The 25159-nt window shown below is 45.3% G+C and overlaps 2 protein-coding genes across 3 annotated transcripts in view; both read right to left on the minus strand.

Moving 5' to 3' along the window:
- The window catches only part of LOC130099277 (zinc finger protein OZF-like), a 129591-nt gene that overhangs the window by 60783 nt on the left and 43649 nt on the right, over nt 1-25159 (minus strand). The gene's annotated exons all lie outside the window — the stretch shown is intronic.
- On the minus strand, nt 21419-24246 carry LOC130099274 (GTPase IMAP family member 8-like). Its single transcript, XM_056264883.1, is given in 8 exon segments — nt 21419-21635; nt 21637-21866; nt 21869-21971; nt 21973-22033; nt 22202-22821; nt 23910-23978; nt 24041-24144; nt 24199-24246. Coding segments are annotated over 8 exon segments (1452 nt in total).

The following is a 25159-nucleotide window of genomic DNA, read 5'->3' on the forward strand; positions in this document are numbered from 1 at the left end:
AAAGGTTACAGGTTATGATTGTTCAGAGAATCCCTTCCCAGGGCGGTCCTGGAGAACGGATGGACAAAGAGTAACTCACTTCTAAGCAGTTTGAGTAAGCAATCTGTTAAACATAACTTGTTCTCGTCTTGAGATCATCAGGTTATAAACTAACAGCAGGAAGATAATAGATGCAGATAAGAAGTTCTTGTGTCCCTCTGGCATTGATATGGTGTTTCCTTCCCTTGTGCTTCTGTGTGTCCGTCTGTCAGGAGGGCTTATGTGTGTGTGTGCGTATGTCTGAGTGTATCTGGAGGTACACTTAATTCCGTATTAAAATATTCCACTAGACCCCCTCTTGGACGTCTAAATACATGATTTCCCATCAGCACAATTTCATCAAGTTTAATATTATAAACATATACGGTAACAACGACTAGATCCAAGCAACATTCATAGAACCTGTACAGGTGACTCCTTAAGGAAGAACCCAATTGTGCAGCTCCACGGTGGAACGACAGATAACTCATTGTTCCACATCCTGACGACCGGTTGCCAGGGGAACAAGCCCCGCCTCCGCGGAGCCCGGTCCAACCTCTACAGATTCTGGTAATATTAGAGCGACCCGATCCCACTGGCCAAGTGCTCTAGAGACAACACCCGTGGCTCCCACCGGGCCGGTGAAGTCCTCTCCAGACAGATCTACAGGAGCGATGATAATAACATCATCCTGGCTTGTCTAGAACAGAAGCCCGGTACAATTAAGTTCCTCCTTTGGATGTCCACACAACAAGTGGTCTTGGTCACAGTCTCTCTGTGGCTTATTAACAGTGCCGTCGCTTCTTGCAACTCAATTATCCACCACTTCTTCTCTTCAATGAACTTGAGACCCTCACAGGTCATATAATGACTATTGCTTGGGTCTAGCCAATTACAGTAGTTATATTTTTAATTTCAGCCATCGAGAAGCATTTCATAATAATACAGTCTGAGCAAAAGTTGTCATATCTCTGAAAACCCTTAATCCTTACAGGATAACGTTTATATTTAAAACATGATTTGCAGAATTTGTGAACTTCACAGTCACGTGGCAGCTCTGGGACCTAATGTGATAACACAGAATCAACAGTAAAATAAAAAATAAAAGAAATAAAAGAAACAAGAAAAAAAATATAGGCTATATTTTTTTTTTTCTAAAATCAATTCAAATTCAATCAACAATGTCAAAAACAAAAGAAATTCAAATTCACATCAAAAACCATACGATACAAATGAACATTTTTCAACCAATCTCCAGGAATGGGAATGGTCGTTAATATCTATCAATAAGACAACTATTAATAACTTTGGTTTTTGCAGGTATACCTTGCAATCCCCGCCGTTATCAAAATTACGAAATATAGCACAGCCAATCTCTACACCATTGGTCTTAAGGCGATATTTCTCCTCCAGCTAATTACCGTTAAAAAGATGTATGGAATTATTCCCGGGCCAATTTCAACATATCCCAGCCAACTGATTTAGATATAGCATTTTACATCAATGCTATAATTCCCTTTACCCCAAATAAATGTATATCCCATGCTTCGAAGTAGCTGTGAGATGAATAGAGGTTTTTGAATTTTCCCAAAATATTATACTGACTGAAGCTCAAAAGCCATAACACCATTTGCTCAGGCTTGCGATACGTCACGATACAGGTGTTATTGCTTGCCATAGCATCAGACATTTTCTATATTTAGAAAATAGTTTTCGAATTGATGGTGAGCAAAAAGGTTCAATCAGTCAGTCTGAAAAATAGGAACCGTGTGATATTTTGCTGAATCAGTTACATCTGCTAGGTTTTTGCAGACGGTGCATAACTGAGATGATTTAATTATCATTACTAGTAATACAATTACTACAATGATAACAGTCAAACTAATCAGAATTATTTTAATTTAAAACCACCAACCCACAATTGTTTCCCAAAAAGAGACAGCTAACGCTTTAAAGGGATAGTTCACTTTGAAATTAATTTTTGGTATGTTTTAGCTTACCTCAAGGGCATCCAAGATGTAGGTGTCTTTGTTTCCACAGTAGTTTCAATTTTGATATTTTTAGGTCAAACCGTTCTTGTCTGTCAGTCATATAATGCGGTTTGTGTGAGAAAACGAACAGTATTTATCCTTTATACTTGCACAGACCGAAGCGCCGGCGCCCTCAGATCACTTGGACGTGGCTGTGGTTACAAGAGGTAAAAACGATATAAATACTGTTCGTTTTCTCACACAAACCGCTCGTTTCGTGTCTTAGGCCATCAATGTGTACTTACATTTACGAGTCATTAAATCATGTTTAATTTGGACTTCTCTGTGCATGCTCTTTGAGGTGGTGACCATAGGCCTGCATTATATGACTGACAGACAAGAACGGTTTGACCTAAAAATATCAAAATTGAAAATACTGTGGAAACAAAGACACCTACATCTTGGATGCCCTTGAGGTAAGCTAAAACATATCAAAAATGTATTTCAAAGTGAACTATCCCTTTAACATTATCAAGTACCTATTACCATTACTGGGCCAGTCCAATTGTGAGGCGTAGTTTTGCACATAACACCAATGTGGACCCATAGACGTTCCTTCCAGGAAATCGTCAACCGGATCCAATAAATCACCTAATTCTGCTTTGTTTTTAATGAGTGAGGAAAAAGCTCATTATTTGATGTTGGCTTATCATCATTAGTGGTGCCGCCGGAGTTATAGCACTAATGTCCTCATCCGCCCCCTCTATGTCCATTAAGTCTTTAAATGTATATTTGACCTCCTGTTGTTGCAGTCTTTGGCATCCAGTGCAGGTCTTAGGCTAATTCTGGAAACCGGTGCTAATGATCAAACGTCAAACATTATGATTTTATAATCTGTTTTTTATCCACCTCTCTGTTGTGATGGTTTCATCATCTGTAAATAATATTTGTTACTCCAATAACCATGAGTTAAAAAATGTTGGTTTCATTTATTATTACCTCTATTATCTGACTTCCATGTCAGGCTCCTATTGGTTGTTTTATCCAGCCCCATCGCGACTGGAAACACATCCCATTCTCTACACAGGGAGTTAGAAAGTCCTTGCACCTGAGGTTATTTTTATTGCTACCATCTGTATGGTTGTTCCAGATTCCCTGGTTTGTGTTTATTATACGAGTCACTGGACTCCAGGCCATAGTATATAAAACTATTGCCGACCGATATTGTTAATCAGAGATATTTTTTAGCACATACTCCAGGATCCCAGAGACATTTGCCAAGTCTAAGGTGAACCCGGCTGCGGTGCAGAGCTTAAAGTCAAAGGATGAAGTCTATTTCCCCGTACCCTGTTTGTCCACAAGGTGGCGCTAATGGACCATGTAGATCTTTCTTTCTCTCGTTTCACCATTTCATTGCCTTTGTCTTGTCTTACCATCCATTTGTGCCATACTTCAATTACTTTATTACTTTATTGATAGTGTTATCTAAACATCTATAATGTTATCTATTTTGACTATTAGGTTCCTTTCAGGATCTCTGCAGACGATTCTTCCTGATCCTAATGCCTTATCAATTATTTCACATTTAGTTTGCTATTCAATTGGAAATAATAAGCTTTTCTAATAAGCTTTGCAACTGTTTTTAGCTCCCAATTGGTTTTTCTTTTAACCCGAGTAGTTTATCTAGTGTTGATTTGGCTATTCCTCTATCTGAGACTTCAAATCCTAGAAAATCCACCCTTTCTCTTCCCAATTCTAGCTTTTTCTTGAGTGTTTAAATAATATAGACATGAAAATGCACATTCCAAACTTAAATGGTTGTAATTCAAGAATGCTTTGGAATATAGACGTAAGATTGGTCTTGTTTTAAATAGACATTTGGCAGATTTTTGTAGAAGTGAAATAAATTAAGAAAGTGAAACAGAAAAAAAGTTGTAGAAGTTTGAGTTTATGAAAAAAAAATATTTTTCATATTTTATGTAAAATATGTATTTTCAAATCCTAGGCGACTCTAAAACTGCAAAAAAAAAAACAAAAAAAAAAAATCAAAGCTAAGAATCTGATCAATTTGTGTTTAAAATTTTAGGTTGATATTTAAAGATTGTAAGATTGTGTTTGGGCGCAGTACCAAACTTTTTCACTTGGTGACATCCAGACTCCATTACCACCCATATAAGGCGACTCCATTTCTATATGTGGTTTGAGTGATATGAACCATTATTTCCACAATTATCATACAATTTATATAGTAGACTTCCTATACAGAAGTAATATGAGAAGTTTGGCAGATTTTGATATGAATTCAACCTCTAATAATCACATAAAAAGAAAGCGTTATAGCTCGCTGCCACCTCACAAATGGTGAATCTATCATTTTTTTCTTTATATTAAAACATTTTCAGACCTTTTTTCTTAAAAATAATTGAATGGATGCTATCTTTTGAACTCTTGGCATGAAAACAAACTGAGGTTTCTATCCTTCTTTCATGATTTTTCAAGTTCATCGCTATTTCAAAATAAAGTTTGGAGTATGAAAATATTCTTGTTCCAAATTGATAAATTATGGAATTCATTTTGTAAATCAAATATGGAAACTAGAGATTGTAAGCTTTCAAATGATATATAGTTTGTATATATATATATATATATATATATATATATTTTTTTTTTTATCCATCTTTGACTTTTCTATCTATCTGTTCCTCCAGGTCGACTGTTTTCTTCTGGTTTTATTATTATGATCTTTGTTTGCCATTTCTCTAACGGATGTTGCATCTTTTAAAAACACAAAATTGGAGATATCTATTATGCAATGTATTCCTTGCCAGATATATCCATCTCTGGTCACTGTTTCATTTCATTACTGAAACCATAAACACATATTTGCCTTCCAGTTTTATAGCTCTTTATAGTACTGTGGTTACACTAGTTACCTATGCGTCGGTGTCTAACATACATTTTATTCCCTAATATTGAACATTTAAATCTTGCTCTTCCTCTTCCAGTACTATGTCACATGCAATAGTCGCTTTTCCTGGGGTTACAATTCACTATTTCTCGTTTTCTCTAGCGGTTTTGTTTCCGTTGATCCACGTGGGCTTGTTTCTGCTCTTTAGTCAGTTTTGCCCATTCTTCAGGCTCTATATATGTAGTTCTGGCCTGGGATTTGAACTTTTGATGTAAAGTTTCAGGAGCTTCACTCCTAGCTGACCTTCCCTCATTTCTAGTCCCAATTATTCTCACAGTCTTCCTGTCATATCGGACTGCGAATGTAAACATTTCTGACCAGTCTGTTTCTGCTCCCCAATAGGCTATCTCACGACATCCAGGTAGTTCTCTGGCTAGCTCTTTTAGTTTGGCTATCATTTTTACATTTGTCCACCCTCGGGTGGCTTTCTCTGCAAGGTATGGCCAAAGGCCTATGGTTTTCACCAGGTCTATCTCCTTCCCGAACTCCGCTTCCTGATCTACACCTATCACGTGAGAGTGGTATGCATTAAGGATTTCAAGTCTTATGGATATTCCTGTATGATATTTTATCATTATCTCTACCAGGCTAGTTGATGCCCCTATGGTTTCCCCCAAATCGGCTACCATTTTTGCCTTAAGCATGGTGTTATCTTTTGCCCCATGGAATCTCATATTCTGCAGGAGATATACGGCAGTGAAACTGTCTCTAGCTAAACCTCGCCTGGGTTTAGAGACTGTAACTTCTGAGCCAGACCCTGATAGCGTCCTTCTCCTACCCTCTCTGGACACGGCAGATGCGAGTGATGAATCTATCTGTGGTTTAACCGACACGAGCTTCTTAGTGCGCCTCCTCTCGTCCTCCCTGTCAGAGTCTGATCTTTCTGAGCTGGAGGGAGGATCAAAAGCTTCTCCTCCATTTTCCCTGGCTAGGTCTTCCTCACTAAAAAGAGAAGCCGATGCTTGCTTTTTTATTTTAGGTGGAGCAGCTTTCTGCAGTTTTCTGGGAGCTTTACCCTTAGGGTGGGCAGCCTTTCTATGAGTGGCCTCCCGTAGTTTCCAGACTACCGTCCTCGTCGGTTCATCCTCATCTTTTTTATTGTCATCTAATAACATATAGCACAGGGCGTTTTGCATCTGTTCTAGCTGTTCTGCCAACACGCTAATGGTCTCTTCTGTGCTGTTTCCCGGCAGACCCAGGATCTCGTCAGCCGTGGGTCCACACGCGAGCTGCAGGATCTTCTGCCCCGTCACCCCTCGGGCGGCTCGTTCTGCATTCAGCGGCGCACACACATGACCGGGGTAGGGTAGAAATGGTCTACCTCCCAGGGTGTTATTTTCCCTTTTATGCGAGCTGCCTCGACGTTCACTGGCCTGACTTCTAACCCTATCAGTTAGGGTTAGTCCTCGACCAGTCCGATCTGAAGGTGTGGGTGATACAGACGTGACCAGAGCGTCCGGGTCTGGAATACCTTTTCTAGTCACCACTATATCAGCCTCTCGGGAAACTGCCCTGACCAGAGGTCCTAGTCCATCCGAGTTGGGTTTATACATAGTACGATCAACCATTATGAATTCTTCCTCTTCTTCTCTCTCTGCTTCGTTTTGTCGCCTATTTAGTTGACCTTGTGGGAGTAGAGTGATGTTGGTTAATTTATCTATGACTGCGTATCTGTTCCTATTACAATAGTAAAATATAAAATATAACAGATGGTTTTATGGTTAATTCGGAAGTAACCACCCCTAGCAACTTCCTCCTTGCAATTTGGAGACACTGTTTAGAGCGTTCAAATGGTTTTTTTGGTCAGATAGTTATTGTTTAATCAGATTCCACTTATTAAATTGATAATAATAATGATTAAATTAATTATAATCCTGGATGAGATCTGGTATTTACCTCATGAATAACCCCTTTTGCTGTCAGGTCAGGTTTACTACACTAGCTAGTTTGTTATACCAGTTAAATCTAAAGTATGTCCCTTAACACCGTATACAACATTAACAATCATTGACTTTCATGCTTACCCTCCGCTGAAAGCTTCCTGGATCCCTTTTGTCCCGGTCAGTGAAGATGTACAAATCTAATCGCTATTGAACGTTCTTTGTACAGCTGAAGTAAGACGGGAAAAATACTTGTCTTTATAAAATAAAAGAGAAATATGCTTTTAGCAAAATATCAAAAGGTTACAGATTATGATTGTTCAGCGAATCCCTTCCCAGGGCGGTCCTGGAGAACGGATGGACAAAGAGTAACTCACTTCCAAGCAGTTCAAGTAAGCAGTCTGTTAAACATAACTTGAGATCATCAGGTTATAAAATAACAGCAGTTTTGAGCAAACAAAGAAAGATCTAGAGAGAACTCGCTCTCTCTAGCGATGCAAACCAAAAAATGAACACTTGAGCACACTTGCTGAGATATATACCTAAACCCACAGACATCCGTCCTGTTTCGGCTGCGTTGGGGGTTTGCCAGAGGAAGTGCGGTGTGATGTCATGACTGTTATTTCAATATCACGTGTATGACTTGGTGATCCCAGCAAGTGTAGAAGATATAATAGTTCCTCTGTATTTGTGGACAGTGACCCTGGTCATTGCTCTCTCATGTGGTTTGAGACCAAGATGGACAACAAGGTTTTTATTCAGCATAATATTTTTAGATAGTCGTATGTTTCACTAACAAAGTTAGCTTGTCAGCTACATCTTTAGACACAGACTTCTTATTGTGACCCTTTCTGTGCTGACGTCGAGTTGGAGGGGTAAATGAAGCGAAGGAAGAGCCACTCTCCGGTGGGCCATCATCCCCCAACACAACAACATTTAAATAAATTAAACATTTACTCTGTAGGGGAGAGCGAGGCACAACCCAACACTTTTATACTTTCTCAGTTTGTGTAAATTCATTTGGTGTGTTTATTTTGTCCCACATTAATTTCATACATTTCTAATACAGTTATGTGGTTTTGTTTCATTAATACAGTGTATATTTTATTCTTGATTTCCCCCGAAAGAATGGCAGATAAAGTGACAACATGCCCCATAGGTGAAACATGACCAGATTAAAATCAAATCAAAAATATATACAAGACAAACTAAAACATGTTGTCAATAAAATACAATTATAACCATTTTCATATAAAATAACGGCATTTTTAAACGGCATTTCTCATTCTTAGTGTTTTTTAGTTAGCTTGCATAGTAGCATAGCATCCAGCTATCGGATGATCGTGCTAGCTGTGGTTTACCTGAGCTTTATACTGCCTTACCGTATTCACAGCGATTCCAAACGCAATTATAATCATGTCATTATTTGTATGGTAATAATCAGTGCAATATGTTGTACAAACATACCATGTAATAATGTTAAGTTGTGTTTATTACTAATTTTCTTATTAGCAGTTTATCCATTTAAATAAATGACAGAATGTTAGCTATGTTTTGTGTGTACTTAGTATAAATATGAATTGGTTGTCTAGCCTTGATTACAGAACAGTGTAATAAAATTACGGAATCACAAATCTTAATGTAATCAATCAAACCTCTTAATTCATATAATAATCTTGTATTTTTATCCTGATTAATGAAAGAAATTGCATTTGCAGGTATGTTTTGCGATGTTAAGTTATTTGTTATTAAGCAAACAGTAATGCGGCCTTTGAATTTGAAATCTTCCGTTAAATCCCTCAATCTGGAACCTCTTCTGAATGACTTGCATGTCTCCAAGCAAAACTGATAAAACTGAAGTATTTATGGACGATCTTTTAGTTAACCGGCTCCAGAAAGACCACGCCAGAGAACAGCAAAAAGCCAAGAAAAGGGAGAAGAGGAAGAAGACAGGCAACGACCCATCTTCCCCAGAACAAGCTGATCTGGCAAGGCAAACGGATGATAAGGATGGAAAAACTCCACAAGCAGTTGTTACACATTTTAAGAAAAGGTCTGGTGGATAATTGTGAAATGTCAGGTTTGCAGACGAAGCTTGCGCCACTAGAAGCGTGATACACGCTTGCTCTGCCAACTGAAGTGTTTGTGGTTTCCTGATCTCTCTGCAGAAGCGCAAAGGTTCAGCAGGTGTCGGAACGCTTCTCTCTTTTTAGACATGGGTGGCAACAGATGAGATGTATGAGTGTTTATAGCATATTAGCCTTAACTGTGGAAAGTTCCAGGCCATTTAGTTTACCTTGTAAGGAATTGCTTAATTATATGGCCAGCCCTAAACTCTCAAGACGGCCCCTGTAGTGGCTTCCTTTCCTTATTTTGCCACTTCCGTGAGGGAAAGATGCTACTCCTGTTTAACAAGACTTGAATTTTATTGTAACAAAAAGGTGAAAACTTAAAGACAAAACTCTGTGACTACAAAACAAGCAGTGTAGTGTAATGTAGGTCAAAAAACTGTCTCCCTTCCCCTCTCCCCTTGCCACATCACTTCCTGTTTTAGATGGCTAACTTCAGGAAGTCCCCAAAAGGGGTGCATTTCTTTCCCCTTACCACAGGGGGGAGTACAGCCAATAGTTACATACAGCTATGACTCCTACAGCGCCAATCAAACCATATTTTTTGTTTCCAGTTGCACGGGCCGCATTTCGAAGTGAAGACTATATGCATTTCTGTTATTTTTTCCTTTTTGAATTTATTGTCTTTGTATTATTCTGAAACATTTTTAAGTAAAACGGTGATTCGAAAAACTTTCAAAGCAAGTCTCAGAGTGATTTTTCCTATAGATATCTTTACTTTGTTATAAGTTTGGATATTTATAGGCTACTAAGCAAAAGTTTTTTTCAAAAGGTTATAGGAATGTGGGAGAATGATTTGGATGTTGGCAAGGGCGTAGGTTTAGGGGGGGGGGGGGACGCTAGGTACTAGTCCCAATCAATATTTTGAGATGACAAATTTGTCCCCACCAATATTTAGCAAGCTCCTTTGAACTGCTATTTTGATATTTGCGCTGCATTTGGATCTTTGCGCTGCTATTTGGATCGATTCCAACGGCCAGGACGACGACAGTACAAGATATGCCGTAATTTGATTGGCGGCGGCGGGGTATCTGACAGGCAGGCTACACGCGCGGGCCGGGACTACTTTTTGTGCTTGCACTCACTGGTAGCGAGCGGGTGGTGTGTGCGTGTGTGTGTCTGCGCGTGACGACGCCGACGGTAAGTTACTAGGGGCCCGTTCTTCGTACGTTGCTTAAAACATCCGAGATCAAACGAGACATCCAAGATAATATCATCGTGCTCATCATGATCCGGCTAATTAGGTTCTTCGAACACTCCTGCCGGTTATGATTAGTATCGCTGGATTGGGTTATCTGAGATAATTGCGCGTTCATGCGCTGGGTTAAAAGGGGATATGTATCGAAACATTGATCAGCAACGCTGCTATTGGCTGCTCACCGTGGCCAAAGAGCGCGCTCAGTTTTTTTCTCCACAGAAGAGCAAGAGTTATTGCTTGAAGGATATGCAGAATTTGAAAACTTAATTAAACGCCAGGGAACACCTCAAAGTGTGCAAAAGCCAGGAGAGAGGGCTGGCAAAACGTAGCAGAATTAAGTTTGTAGTTAGATGTTTTTATCACTTATTACAGTATATATTTTTATATTTGAATAATTTCTAAATAATTCATAACTTTGTTCATTGTAATGTCAGAGTCACCACCCACTACTAGAACATGGGAACAAGTAAAAGTGAAGTACTAGAATATTCTACGTAATAGTAATTTGTACTAACTAATCTCTTTTATAAAGGCATTGTTAATAAATGTTTGCCTGTTTATAAAAGCAACCAAGAAAAAGGCTGAGAAAAAAAAGAAAAGAAAAACAAACAGGTGGTGTCCTGCACCCCCACATTATACCCAGGCAGAAGAGCTGGCCCTTGGCTTGAGTGTGAACCTTGTGGAGGGCATCCCTGGGTTCAGCTCTTCCTCAGACCCACAGCCAGAGGCCAGGAGCAGAACACCTTCACTGCTGGGAAATGAACTTTAAATGATCCTACAATGTAAAATAATTTGTTGCTGCATTAAATTAAGTAGGCCTATAATCCAAATGGCTGTCCAGTCATATCAGCTGTTAAACCTTGAGTAGCAATGAATTGCTTTGACTTGTGAAAGTCTACATGAGTGACTGTGAAACTACATAGTTAATGTAAAAAAAATATGTTGCCTTGAGTTATTGATCACATTTCCCCCCAGTGTACTTCATTTGTTACGAGTTGCGTGGAAGCAAAGGCAGTAGGCGGATCTAAATGCAGCAGTAGACTTTAATTATATACAGACTCAGAACAGACAAGATACTCGTGGTATGCACTACGCACATTCAAACATACATTCAATAACTGACCATGAACAAAAGAGAAGACAGGATATAAATACACAGAGGGGATCAGGGAACAAGACACAGCTGGGGCAAATCAGAACAACGAGCGGGACCATACAACCTAACAAGACAACACACCTGAAACAAGGGACCTAATAATGACATGACTAGGATAACAGACTACAATTAACAAGGCACAAACTGAATAAAAGACCAAAGACAGAGAAACCACAAACCAGAAACATGACAAAATGAATAACACCGTAACATTATCCCCCCCTTCCATAAGGCGTGTCCCCGCGCCGAATAAACATCAAATAGGGGCGGGAGGGTGGGCGCCCTGGAGGCTGATGAGGGCGTGGCTTGCCCGGAACAGGAAGCCTCCAGGGCGGAGCAGGACGTGACGGCGGCCAGGGCGGAGCAGGACGAGGCGAAGGCCAGGGTGGAGCATGGCGTGGTGAAGGCCAGGGTGGAGCATGGCGTGGCGAAGGCCAGGGTGGAGCATGGCGTGGCGAAGGCCAGGTTGGAGCATGGCGTGGCAAAGGCCAGGGCGGAGCACGATGAGATGGTGGCCAGGTCGGAGCAGACTCAGACGAGGGTGAGGACCATGTCGATGTCGTCTCCATGGCCCTCACGGAGTACCTTCTGCCCCCCCCCCCAAAAAATACTTGGGGAAATCCTCGGGAGGAACCTCCAGGTGGTAAATGGGTTCCGGGCAGGCCTCCCGGAGCTTGAAGGGCGCAGGCAGGACGAGGCGCAGAGGCGGGGCCGGCAGGGCGAGGCGCAGAGGCGGGACCGGCAGGCTCACTCGATTCACTTGATTCACTTGACACGGCACTTGATTCACTTGACTTGGCACTTGACTTGGCACCGGACTCACTTGATTCACTTGATTCAGCACTTGATTCACTTGACTCGGGACTTGATTCGGGGCTAGATTCACTTGACTCGGGACTTGACTCACTTGACTCGGGACTTGACTCACTTGAATCCTCGGGAGGAACCTCCAGGTGGTAAATGGGTTCCGGGCAGGCCTCCCGGAGCTTGAAGGGCGCAGGCAGGACGAGGCGCAGAGGCGGGGCCGGCAGGGCGAGGCGCAGAGGCGGGGCCGGCAGGGCGAGGCGCAGAGGCGGGACCGGCAGGGCGAGGCGCAGAGGCGGGGCCGGCAGGGCGAGGCGCAGAGGCGGGGCCGGCAGGGCGAGGCGCAGAGGCGGGACCGGCAGGCTCACTCGATTCACTTGATTCACTTGACACGGCACTTGATTCACTTGACTTGGCACTTGACTTGGCACCGGACTCACTTGATTCACTTGATTCAGCACTTGATTCACTTGACTCGGGACTTGATTCGGGGCTAGATTCACTTGACTCGGGACTTGACTCACTTGACTCGGGACTTGACTCACTTGACTCACTTTTTTCTTTACCCAAAACTGACCAAACTACAAGGGACAAGTGGATGAAATTTATTTTTAATGACGCTGTTCCAACAACCATCTCAACTTGCTCAACGTTAGGTGTCTGCGCTAAACATTTCACAAAAGAATCTTTTACAAATTTGGGGCAATATCAGGCGAAGTTGGCATCGAAGCTACGTTTGGAAAAAGGTGCCATTCCAACAAACAGGGACTTAATTGCCTGAATTTGAAACGGTAAGACTGTGTTTTTATTACTATATTTTGTGTAACAAACAGCAGCTAACTACTAATGCGGTTAATGTATGTGATAAGGATAGATCAATTTAAAAAACAGTCAAAAATTAATAAACATAAAGAAAAACATAACGTTACATGTCTGCAGATGAAAATTATTAAATATCTAAAAAACCACAACGTCAAAAAAGGCAAAAACAACACATGATAGCAAACGTTGATCTCTATAACCACTGTAAGCTGAAAATAAAGTAGACTACATCTCCGTTAATGTAATCTACATTAAATTAAAGCTAAACTTATGTGGGAGAAAATAGCAAAAAAACGTTTTAGCTCGTTACTGATGTTAATGTATGTCTCAGTCAAAAAAATTGTCTTTACCATTCAGAGACATGTTGATGTAGACGTCCTTCAATTGACTGTTGTTCCTCTTCCGTTTCCAGCTCTGGTTCAGAGTCTGGCTCAAACATATACGGTTGAATCCCGTAGGTCGCGGCCAGGTCGCGTTCATTCACAACTTGCGCCATGATGTCATTTTGGAATGATATGCTGAAGTTACCTGCGGTGTCAAGCCCCCTCCTTCCTGCCACCAATCAACGCGCCCCTCATTTGCATTATTAAAATGACCGTCCACAACAGCCAAAATATCGCATCAGATCTCGCGAGACAATAATGCATTCAGAAATAAGGGTCAAACGAGCTCTGTGTTTATTTTTTTTCCAATTTTTCTTTTTTAGAAGGGCATGAAATGACTATAATAGAGCGTGGGTATCAAAGTTAATACTACATTATGACTCCTTTAAAGAAAAAAAACTGGCACTTGAGATAGAGTTGCTTCATAGGAACTTCAGAGTAAGTGCTAATATATTATTTCACACAGAGTACTATATATATTATTTGCAGGCAAAAGATGACTTGATCACTGGCTTTTCTTTACAAAGAACAATTAAAATAAAAATCAAGGAACTAAGCATATTTGTCTTGTCTTTTATTAAACATTAATGAAATGTTTTATATTTTTTTCTGATGGTGCAATGTTGTGTAATATGGCCCATGCAATGTCACAGGCCCTGTCAGGTGCAACCCTCAGACTTTTCAGACACTTTATTTGGCTAAAGTTCACTTCATTGTGTGCCCTTGTCCTGGCTAGAGCTGCATTGTAACTGGTCTGGGGTTTGGGTCAGGGAATGGGGTCATAAAACACCTGTCTCCAAGCAGGATCCGGTTGTAATCACCTGTTTAATGGAAAAATTCAGTTCTGTTAGGATAAGCATAAGTGTAATACAGTAAGCTTGATATTTATATTTTTCCTTACCATGTTCAAATAATGTGCATAAATCTCTGAAAATTCTTGAGTCATGCACAGATCCTGGCCATATTTGTGATATGGAACCAGTCACACACCATCTAAGAGATTTTAGTCAGCAACTGCCTTTTTAAATTTTGATATAATACTAATCTGGATAAGAATCGCAATAGTAACTTGCCTGCACTGTTATTAAAGCCCGACTCCGACGAGTCGAACATTTATGCCTTTCCAACAAATTAATGATGTAAACGACATCCTCACGAGTCATGAGAAAAATGATATCTCTCAAAAAGTACACGATCGCGCTGCGCTAAAAGACTTCCCGTATCAGCTCCGCTTATGAAGCCGCGATCTAATCCTGTTAACATGAGTTAAGCCTGCTCGCGAGCAGGTTCAAGCTGGCGCACCTGTTGCTATGACAGCAAGTCCAGGATGAGCGTCGAAGAACCAAACAATCCAAGATCATGCCAAATCGCCAACAATCAAATCCAGCTAACTGAGTTAGCGACGTACGAAGAACGGGCCCCAGGGCCGTCTCTCTGCCTGCCATAACAAAGGCCAGAGTAAAACATTTTAATATTCAGTTTTTTTGCACTTTGTGGATCAGCTATGTCACCCAAGAAGAAGAAAGGGGACATACGAAGCTTTTTCATAAAGCAGAGTGTAAGTAGGCAAAAATAACTAGCAGTAGTAGTGACTGACCAGGCTTTCAAATGCAGATTCTACTGTGGAAAATAGTATAAACTGGTGATCCTGGTTACCCAGGATATTGTTACAGTTAAACCTAGCTTCTGCAATCTTTCAAGGTTAGGAGCATTAATTAGGGGTGTGCAGCACGGATAGACTCATAGAAGTCGCGCTATCATGATAGACGTTAGCAAGTCACTGAATGTTAATTAGCCTACCTAAACTCATAAACAGTGGATCATTCATCTTTCGTTTCTACATTCTGTTTATGTAATGTATTTGTGAGTGTAGCCTACTTGCTAGACACATGTGCTGGAAAACATGATGGCAATGTTAAAAAGACAAAAGTTAACACTGTTGGTTATTCAAATATAATGAATCATTATTTGATTGATAATATCCAAATAACAATATCTGGTAGGAGGCAAGGCAAGGCAAGTTTATTTATATAGCACATTTCATACACAATGGTAATTCAAAGTGCTTTACATAAGAGGAAATAATTAAAACAGTTTAGAATAAAAAGTTAAATAAAGTACAGTAAAAACAGTCGGACGAACATTGGCACAGTACTCATTCAGTAAATGCACAGCTAAACAGAAGTGTTTTGAGTCTGGATTTGAATGTGAGACTGTAGGAGCACATCTGATCTCCTCTGGAAGCTGGTTCCAGCTGCGGCTGGCATAATAGCTAAAAGCAGACTCTCCTTGCTTAGAGTTAAACTTGCTAGCCATAGATAGACTACAAAATTAATGAACAATTTTGTATGCAGGAAAGACAGCATCAAACCACAACAGATTTACATTTATTAATTTAGCAGACACTTTTTATCCAAAGAGACTTACAATTGAGAACAATATAAGCAGTAAACCTAGGTTGTTCAGCATTTCACATTCCCAGGTATTAACGTGAGTGTGAGTATTTGTTAGAGGTACTGGAGGGTAAAAAGTGTTTATAATAGAAAAAGGTTATTATATTTATTTATTTAGATTTGTTTTGCTCCACAAGTTCTGAAAGTACTTCCTTGTGACAGTATTTTTTGTTAGTGTAAATACTAATGTGCATAATAATTTATGTTAAATAAAATGTTTGGTTGTTCAGCATTACACAGTCTCAGGTTTTTATTTTTTGAGAGTGCATTTTTGAGATTATACAGTTATACTAGCTCTTTATTGACAGTATACAGGATGGTGTATCGGTGTCAGGATACAATATAATGAGATTAAGTAGATTCACTTCTGTATTGTGATATTCTGTTTTGCCAGCAGTCTGAAATGACAAAGGAAATCGCCATTAAAGCACTGTTACTTATCGTACAACAAAATAATTTCGGGGGGGGGGGGGGGGGGGATGTGATGTCCCCACCAAAGCTGAGACCAAACCTACGCCCAAAAACATGCATGTCATTTTGTGTACTAATTCATATGATTTATGTCATAATTATTTATTAAAACAGAAAATCACACAATACAATAACATTCAAAACAATAAAATTAGTACACCAAAACTTGCAGGCTATAAAAATGTAATTTTGATTAAATTACACAATACAATACAAAATGAATTCAACTAAATTATGAGATGTAATTGATTTAAATTGTATTAACACAAAACTACAAGCAAAATGATATCCGTAGGTCTAGTAGACACTGACTACTAGTAGTGGAAGCTGACTGTCCGTGCACTCTAGTGGACGCTGACTGCCCGGGCGCTCTAGTGGATGCTGACTGCCCGGGCGCTCTAGTGGATGCTGACAGGCGCACTAGAGGACGCTGACTGCCCGGGCGTTCTAGTGGGCGTTCTAGTGGACGCTGACTGCCCGGGCGCTCTAGTGGACACTGACAGGCGCACTAGTGGACACTGACAGGCGCACTAGTGGACGCTGACTGCCTGGGCGCTCTAGTGGATGCTGACTGCCCGGGCGCTTTAGTGGACGCTGACTGCCCAGGCGCTCTAGTGGACACTGACAGGCGCTCTAGTGGACACTGACAGGCGCACTAGTGGACGCTGACTGCCCGGGCGCTCTATTGGACGCTGACAGGCGCACTAGTTGACGCTGACTGCCCGGGCGCTCTAGTGGACGCTGACTGCCCGGGCGCTCTAGTGGACGCTGATTGCCCAGGCGCACTAGTGGACACTGACAGGCGCTCTAGTGGACGCTGATTTCCCAGGCGCTCTAGTGGACACTGACAGGCGCACTAGTGGACGCTGACTGCCCGGGCGCTCTAGTGGACGCTGACTGCCCGGGCGCTCTAGTGGACGCTGATTGCCCAGGCGCTCTAGTGGACACTGACAGGCGCTCTAGTGGACGCTGATTTCCCAGGCGCTCTAGTGGACACTGACAGGCGCACTAGTGGACGCTGACTGCCCGGGCGCTCTAGTGGACGCTGACAGGCACACTAGTCGACGCTGACTGCCCAGGCGCTCTATTGGACGCTGACTGCCCGGGCACTCTAGTGGATGCTGAGAGGCGCATGATATCCGTAGGTCTTGTAGACACTGACTACTAGTAGTGGAAGCTGACTGTCCGTGCGCTCTAGTGGATGCTGACAGTCGTACTAGTTGACGCTGACTGTCCGGGCGCTCTAGTGGACGCTGACAGGCGCACTAGTTGACGCTGACTGCCCGGGCGCTCTAGTGGATGCTGACAGGCGCATGATATCCGTAGGTCTTGTAGACACTGACTACTAGTAGTGGACGCTGACTGCCCGGGTGCTCTAGTGGACGCTGACTGCCCGGGCGCTCTAGTGGACCCTGACAGGCGCACTAGTTGACGCTGACTGCCCGGGCGCTCTAGTGGACGCTGACTGCCCGGGCGTTCTAGTGGACGCTGACTGCCCGGGCGCTCTAGAGGACGCTGACTGCCCGGGCGTTCTAGTGGACGCTGACTGCCCGGGCGTTCTAGTGGACGCTGACTGCCCGGGCGTTCTAGTGGACGCTGACTGCCCGGGCGTTCTAGTGGACGCTGACTGCCCGGGCGCTCTAGTGGACGCTGATTAACCAGGCGCTTTAGTGGACACTGACAGGCGTACTAGTGGACGCTGACTGCCCGGGCGCTCTAGTGGACGCTGATTGCCCAGGCGCTCTAGTGGACACTGACAGGCGCACTAGTGGACGCTGACTGCCTGGGCGCTCTAGTGGACGCTGACTGCCCGGGCGCTCTTGCTGATGCTGACAGGCGCATGATATCCGTAGGTCTTGTAGACACTGACTACTAGTAGTCGAAGCAGACTGTCCGTGCGCTCTAGTGGATGCTGACAGGTGCACTAGTGGACTCTGACTGCCCGGGCGCTCTAGTGGACGCTGACAGGCGCTATAGTGGACACTGATTGCCCAGGCACTCTAGTGGACACTGACAGGCGCTCTATTGGACGCTGATTGCCCAGGCGCTCTAGTGGACACTGACAGGCGCACTAGTGGACGCTGACTGCCTGGGCGCTCTAGTGGATGCTGACTGCCCGGGCGCTCTAGTGGACGCTGACTGCCCAGGCGCTCTAGTGGACACTGACAGGCGCTCTAGTGGACGCTGATTGCCCAGGCGCTCTAGTGGACACTGACAGGCGCACTAGTGGACGCTGACTGCCCGGGCGCTCTATTGGACGCTGACAGGCGCACTAGTTGACGCTGACTGCCCGGGCGCTCTAGTGGACGCTGACTGCCCGGGCGCTCTAGTGGACGCTGATTGCCCAGGCGCACTAGTGGACACTGACAGGCGCTCTAGTGGACGCTGATTTCCCAGGCGCTCTAGTGGACACTGACAGGCGCACTAGTGGACGCTGACTGCCCGGGCGCTCTAGTGGACGCTGACTGCCCGGGCGCTCTAGTGGACGCTGATTGCCCAGGCGCTCTAGTGGACACTGACAGGCGCCCTAGTGGACGCTGATTTCCCAGGCGCTCTAGTGGACACTGACAGGCGCACTAGTGGACGCTGACTGCCCGGGCGCTCTAGTGGACGCTGACAGGCACACTAGTCGACGCTGACTGCCCGGGCGCTCTAGTGGACGCTGACTGCCCGGGCGCTCTAGTGGATGCTGAGAGGCGCATGATATCCGTAGGTCTTGTAGACACTGACTACTAGTAGTGGAAGCTGACTGTCCGTGCGCTCTAGTGGATGCTGACAGTCGTACTAGTTGACGCTGACTGTCCGGGCGCTCTAGTGGACGCTGACAGGCGCACTAGTTGACGCTGACTGCCCGGGCGCTCTAGTGGATGCTGACAGACGCATGATATCTGTAGGTCTTGTAGACACTGACTACTAGTAGTGGACGCTGACTGCCCGGGTGCTCTAGTGGACGCTGACTGCCCGGGCGCTCTAGTGGACCCTGACAGGCGCACTAGTTGACGCTGACTGCCCGGGCGCTCTAGTGGACGCTGACTGCCCAGGCACTCTAGTGGACGCTGATTGCCCAGGCGCTCTAGTGGACACTGACAGGCGCACTAGTGGACGCTGATTGCCCGGGCGCTCTAGTGGACGCTGATTGGCCGGGCGCACTAGTGGACGCTGACTGCCCGAGCGACCTAGTGGATGCTGACAGGCGCACTAGTGGACGCTGACTGTCCGGGCACTCTAGTGGACGGTGAATGCCTGGGAGCTCTAGTGGCACTGACTGCCCGGGCGCTCTAGTGGATGCTGAATGCCCAGGTGCTCTAGAGGATACTGACAGGCGCACTAGTGGACGCTGACTGTCCGGGCGCTCTAGTGGATGCTGACAGGCGCACTAGTGGACGCTGACTGCCCGGGCGCTCTACTGGACGCTGACTGCCCGGGTGCTCTAGTGGATGCTGACAGGCGCACTAGTGGACGCTGACTGCCCGAGCGCCCTAGTGGATGCTGACAGGCGCACTAGTGGACGCTGACTGTCCGGGCACTCTAGTGGACACTGACTGCCTGTGCGCTCTAGTGGACGCTGACTGCCTGGGCGCTCTTGTGGACGCTGACTGTCCAGGCGCTCTAGCCGGCGCTGACTGCCCGGGCGTTCTAGTGGACGCTGAAGGCCCAGGTGCTCTAGTGGACGCTGACTGCCCGGGCGCTCTAGTGGACGCTGACTGCCCGGGTGCTCTAGAGGATGCTGACAGGCGCACTAGTGGACGCTGACTGCCCGGGCGCTCTAGTGGATGCTGACTGCCCGTGCACTCTAGTGGATGCTGACTGCCCGAGCGCTCTAGTGGACGCTGACTGCCCGGGCGCACTAGTGGACGCTGATTGCCCAGGCGCTCTAGTAAACACTGACAGGCGCACTAGTGGACGCTGACTGCCCGGGCGCTCTAGTGGACACTGACTGCCCGGGCGCTCTAGTGGACACTGACAGGCGCACTAGTGGACACTGACTGCCCGGGCGCTCTAGTGGACACTGACTGCCCGGGCGCTCTAGTGGACACTGACAGGCGCACTAGTGGAAGCTGACTGCCCGGGCGCTCTAGTGGACGCTGATTGCCCAGGCGCTCTAGTGGACACTGACAGGCACACTACTGGACGCTGACTGTCCGGGCGCTCTGGTGGACGCTGACAGGCGCACTACTGGACTCTGACTGCCCGGGCGCTCTAGTGGATGCGGAGAGGCGCACTAGTGGACGCTGACTGCCCGGCGTTCTAGTGGATGCTGACAGGCGCACTAGTGGACGCTGACTGCCCGGGCGTTCTAGTGGACGCTGACTGCCAGGGCGCTCTAGTGGACGCTGACTGCCCGGGCGCTCTAGTGGACACTGACTGCCCGGGCGTTCTAGTGGACGCTGATTGCCCAGGCGCTCTAGTGGACACTGACAGGCGCACTACTGGACGCTGACTGCCCGGGCGCTCTAGTGGATGCTGACAGGCGCACTAGTGGACGCTGACTGTCCGGGCGCTCTAGTGGATGCTGACAGGCGCACTACTGGACGCTGACTGTCCGGGCGCTCTAGTGGATGCTGACAGGCGCACTACTGGACGCTGACTGCCCGGGCGCTCTAGTGGACGCTGACTGCCCGGGCGCTCTAGTGGACGCTGACTGCCCGGGTGCTCTAGTGGATGCTGACAGGCGCACTAGTGGACGCTGACTGCCCGGGCGCTCTAGTGGACGCTGACTGCCCGGGCGCTCTAGTGGATGCTGACAGGCGCACTAGTGGACGCTGACTGCCCGGGCGCATTGATGTGTGTGTGAGTCTGAAAGAACCAGCTTGAAACACTGTATATAATTACAAAACTAACTGTTAATATAACTCAAAGATCATACTCTGGATGAGAATATGAAAAATATGATATAAGGAATTTCCAGACCAAGCATTTAGTAAGTGAAAGAAAACAATTTTATTCACAAAGGAAGCTAAATTAAGCTTCAGGAGGGGTCAAGGCCAACATAACAACCAAAACATCCCACTAACTATAAAAGAAAAGCAGTCTACATAGACCTACCTTCAGAAATACAAATTGAAGGGCTTTCTATAAGCATATAAACAGAGATGAACATGAAGACAAAGAAAGAATATGGAAAGCGCCTTCCTGCTGATTTCAGTCTTAAAGAATCATCTCTACTTACTGAACAGACAAAAAGTTTTCAAGTTCCACCATCTTCTCTATTTTACTGAGCAGATCTCTGAACTGTGGGAAACTGGCAGAGTTGTTGTCCAGACAGAGGAATCTGTTTCCACAACTGCGTATGAGTTTTCTAAGATTTGGCTCACAGTGCTCTAAAAACTGCTGACTACTTTGCTTTTCTTTCTCCTACTGGTCTTTGTGAGTGAAGATGATCATATTTTAGTATTACTTCTCCCAACACTTTTTTGAGCTGTTGTATTGTGTTGTTCTCCTCCTAAGTGAATCAATCCACTTTAATCATGATAATAAAAGCATGTGGTCCAGCCAGGAGAAGCATGCATTTCCCTATTTCAGTTTTAACCTCTTCATCACTGAGTTTAGTATCATAAAGTCCAGGAGTGTCGATCACTGAGATCTCTTTACCCATCCTCCCTGTAGTTTCTGCAGAAACCGACACTGTTTCGTCACAGATTTTGAACCGGCTGTAGATTTAAACAGGTTTCTGCCGATTATGGTGTTTCCAGTGCCACTTTTCCCAGATCCAGTTTTTCAGTCTGATCTGGTCTTTCCTCTCAGGAATCACATCAATCTCATCTGGATCTTCTGATGAAACTACAACAGAAACATCAAACCACATCAATGTGTTGTTGAATAAAATCTCAATATTCTCAATAAACCTTAAAGATCTGCATTCAAGATCTGTAGAAAGATCTGCATTCTACATTCAAGAAAATTTGTAATTAGAAATAATAATAATAATAATAATGATCATCATCTTACAGTTGACCCCAGGAAAGTCTTTGCTGTCACTCCTCTTCATTTTTGCCGTGACAAATTTCCCCTTATTGCCCTGCGTCATTCCTTCGATCTTCTGCAGTAGTTCTCGTTTCTGACTTTCTTTGATGTTTGATTTACTCCTGTTATTGAAACAGTGAAACTTTCCTCCACATTCAGTCACCAGTCGCTGGAGATCCTCATGATCTTGTAGATATTCATCAATGGCCCGCGGTTCATCCAGAACATCTTCATGTGTGAACAGAATCATGATGTACTTCTGAACTTCAGGACCTAATAAACGCTTGATATAATCCAGGATCTCCTCCTCGTTTCCCACAGGTTCCTCTAGAGGAACGGTGAGCAGAACTGCACTGAGACCTGATGAACATCGAGAGACCAGCTGATCCTTCATCTTCTCCAGCTTCTCTTTATTCAGATCTGGATCCATTAGATCTGGACAATCAATCACACACACCTGCTTCTCTCCGGTCTGAGTTACTTCTTCACACACTTCAGCTTCATGTTTCTTTTTAACTTTAAACTTTCTTTCTCCCAGTATAGTGTTTCCAGAAGAGCTTTTCCCAGATCCCTTCCTGCCCATCAGAAGAACCCGGATCACTGGACTGGAGCTGGTCACCGACATCTCTGAAAGAGACAAAAATATTTATAGTATGTTTTATTATCCCCATTTGCATCTGCTACAAACACACAAGAGAAAAACAACAGGAACAAATTATTCTTAGAGTATTTTTGCACTAGCAGCTTAGTTCGGAACGGGGAACGGCTCGCATGAAAAACCGTTAATGTGGAAGCTGTCTTGCCGACCCCGGTGTGCACCAAAGTACCGAACCCTAGACTACCTGAAGTAAATCAAAGAACATAATCACTCACTGCTCTTAAACGTCTCATATTGTCAAATCTGCAGGCTACAGCATACATGACCCTACTTACCTGTGGTTGGCCTGGCCGTGCGTCACTCAGAAGACAACAGGCCAATCAGAAGAGAGGCTCATGAATATTAATTAGAAATGCCAAACCTGTCGAACTGTTCCCTTTCGAAGGGAACTCAACAATACGTCATTCGACGCTATGGGGAACGCCTCAGGCGTGACAGGTGTCTGAAATCACTATCAAATCACGTCAATCACATTGACCGGCGACAGCCCGTGAATCATTAGCGTGAATGATTAACGTGCGACCTGGAAGTATATAAGGGCGCCTTGCAAACATGACAAATCTCCTCATCGTCTTCAGGGACTGTTTTGTATGAAACGCTACTCAAATTACGAGCAAAAAGGTAAGATGAAACGCACAACAAAAGCAGATTGTTTTCGTAAGTGTGCCGACCCGTGTCCGAGTTTCTGACACCGGCTGACACACACGAGCTGTGTGTTTTTTGTTTGGGAGAAGAGCACGCACGGGAGGTTCTCGAGGGAACCCTCTGTGCGAACTGCGAGCATTTTTCTCTTAAAATGCTCCGCTCTTGTCTGGCCCTCTTCTCGAGTGAAGGGGGCTCAGCATCTGTTCCTCGTGGTGCAGGTCCCGCTCGTGCTGAGGCAGAGCGGCGACTTTCATCATGGGGTTCTCAGATGGAGCTCGTCGATCGCCTTGAGAAGGCTGTAAACCTCTCAGATGATTCGACGGCTGACGAGAGCGAACTGCAGGTCGATGATCGGGGAGTTTACTCACCGACTGTACCTGCAGTTGCGGCTCTTCCGGACGCGCAGGAGATGGTTGGGGAGGTTTATGATCAGGAAGATCTTGAACCTCCTCAGCCACCCTGCCCCATGTATGCTCAGCTGGTGGATGTTATGGAGCACGCTGCTGACAGGCTGCAGTTGCCTTGGCAGCGCGCTAGAGGAGGGGCCGCTCGCGGAAGGCTCGATGATCGGTTTCTCCCCGGCCGTACACCACCAGCTCGGGTGAGCCTTCCATTCCTTCCTGATCTACACATGGAGATCGAGAAGGCATGGAAGAACCCATACTCTGCACGTATTCACCAACATCAGCGGGCCAGTTTCGCTGATGTTGAGGGGATCGGAGAGCATGGGTATGTGTCAATGCCGCCCATTGACTAGACGTTCGCGAACTATCTTGTGTCGGGGCGGGCAGCGACACTAAAAGCTCCAACCCTGCCATCCAAACCGCTGAAAACAACGGCTCGTTTGAATGGCAGAGCATACACGGCAGCAGGTCAGGCCGGTGCTGCACTTCATACCATGGCGGTGTTACAGGCGTACCAGGCCGACCTGCTGAGGGATCTCGACCAGGGGGCAGGGTTGTCCCCTGAGGCGGTGGCTGAGCTGCGCCAGACCACAGATCTGGCTCTCCGGGCTACCAAGCAAACCGCTGCCGCGATTGGTCGGTCGATGGCGGCGATGGTGGCCACGGAGAGGCATCTGTGGCTAAATCTAGCTGGAATCGGGGAGAAAGAAAAAACCTTTCCTCGATTCACCAGTTTCGCCTTCCGAAGTCTTTGGCACCTCTGTAGAAGCGGTGGTGGGGAAGTTCAGGGAGGCGAAGGCGTGCTCAGCAGCTTTTAAAACATGTATACCGCTGAGATCCGCGTCCGCACCCAGGCAGGCGGGAGAGCCTGGCCCTTCACAGTCTGAGGACCGTAGGCAGGGCCAGCGAGCCAGTGTCGCCTCTCGTGCGCCCCCTCCCTCAAGGAGCAGGTCGCAGAGGAGGCGTGACTCCCGCCACAGAAGAGATTTGAGGGAGGTTATCCAGAACAAACGCTCACGGCGTCGGTAATGGATAACCTCCCCAGAGGGTCACGACTTCTGCCCTCTCTTTTCTGACCCCCAGGCGTTCATTACATCAGGCCTGGGGATGGGCCTATGATGGGAACTATGTTCTGATGGCCTACCCGAGCCTGGTTGGTGGAAACGCCCCTTTCAGGCGTGTAAAGTGGCGGTTCCCAGGTTCGCATAAAACTTCTGGCGAGTCTTCACTTTGCAC

This window comes from Rhinichthys klamathensis, unplaced genomic scaffold (assembly GCF_029890125.1).
Source record: "Rhinichthys klamathensis goyatoka isolate OS25496 unplaced genomic scaffold, OSU_Roscu_1.1 h1tg000227l_1, whole genome shotgun sequence".
Lineage (NCBI taxonomy): Eukaryota > Metazoa > Chordata > Actinopteri > Cypriniformes > Leuciscidae > Rhinichthys > Rhinichthys klamathensis.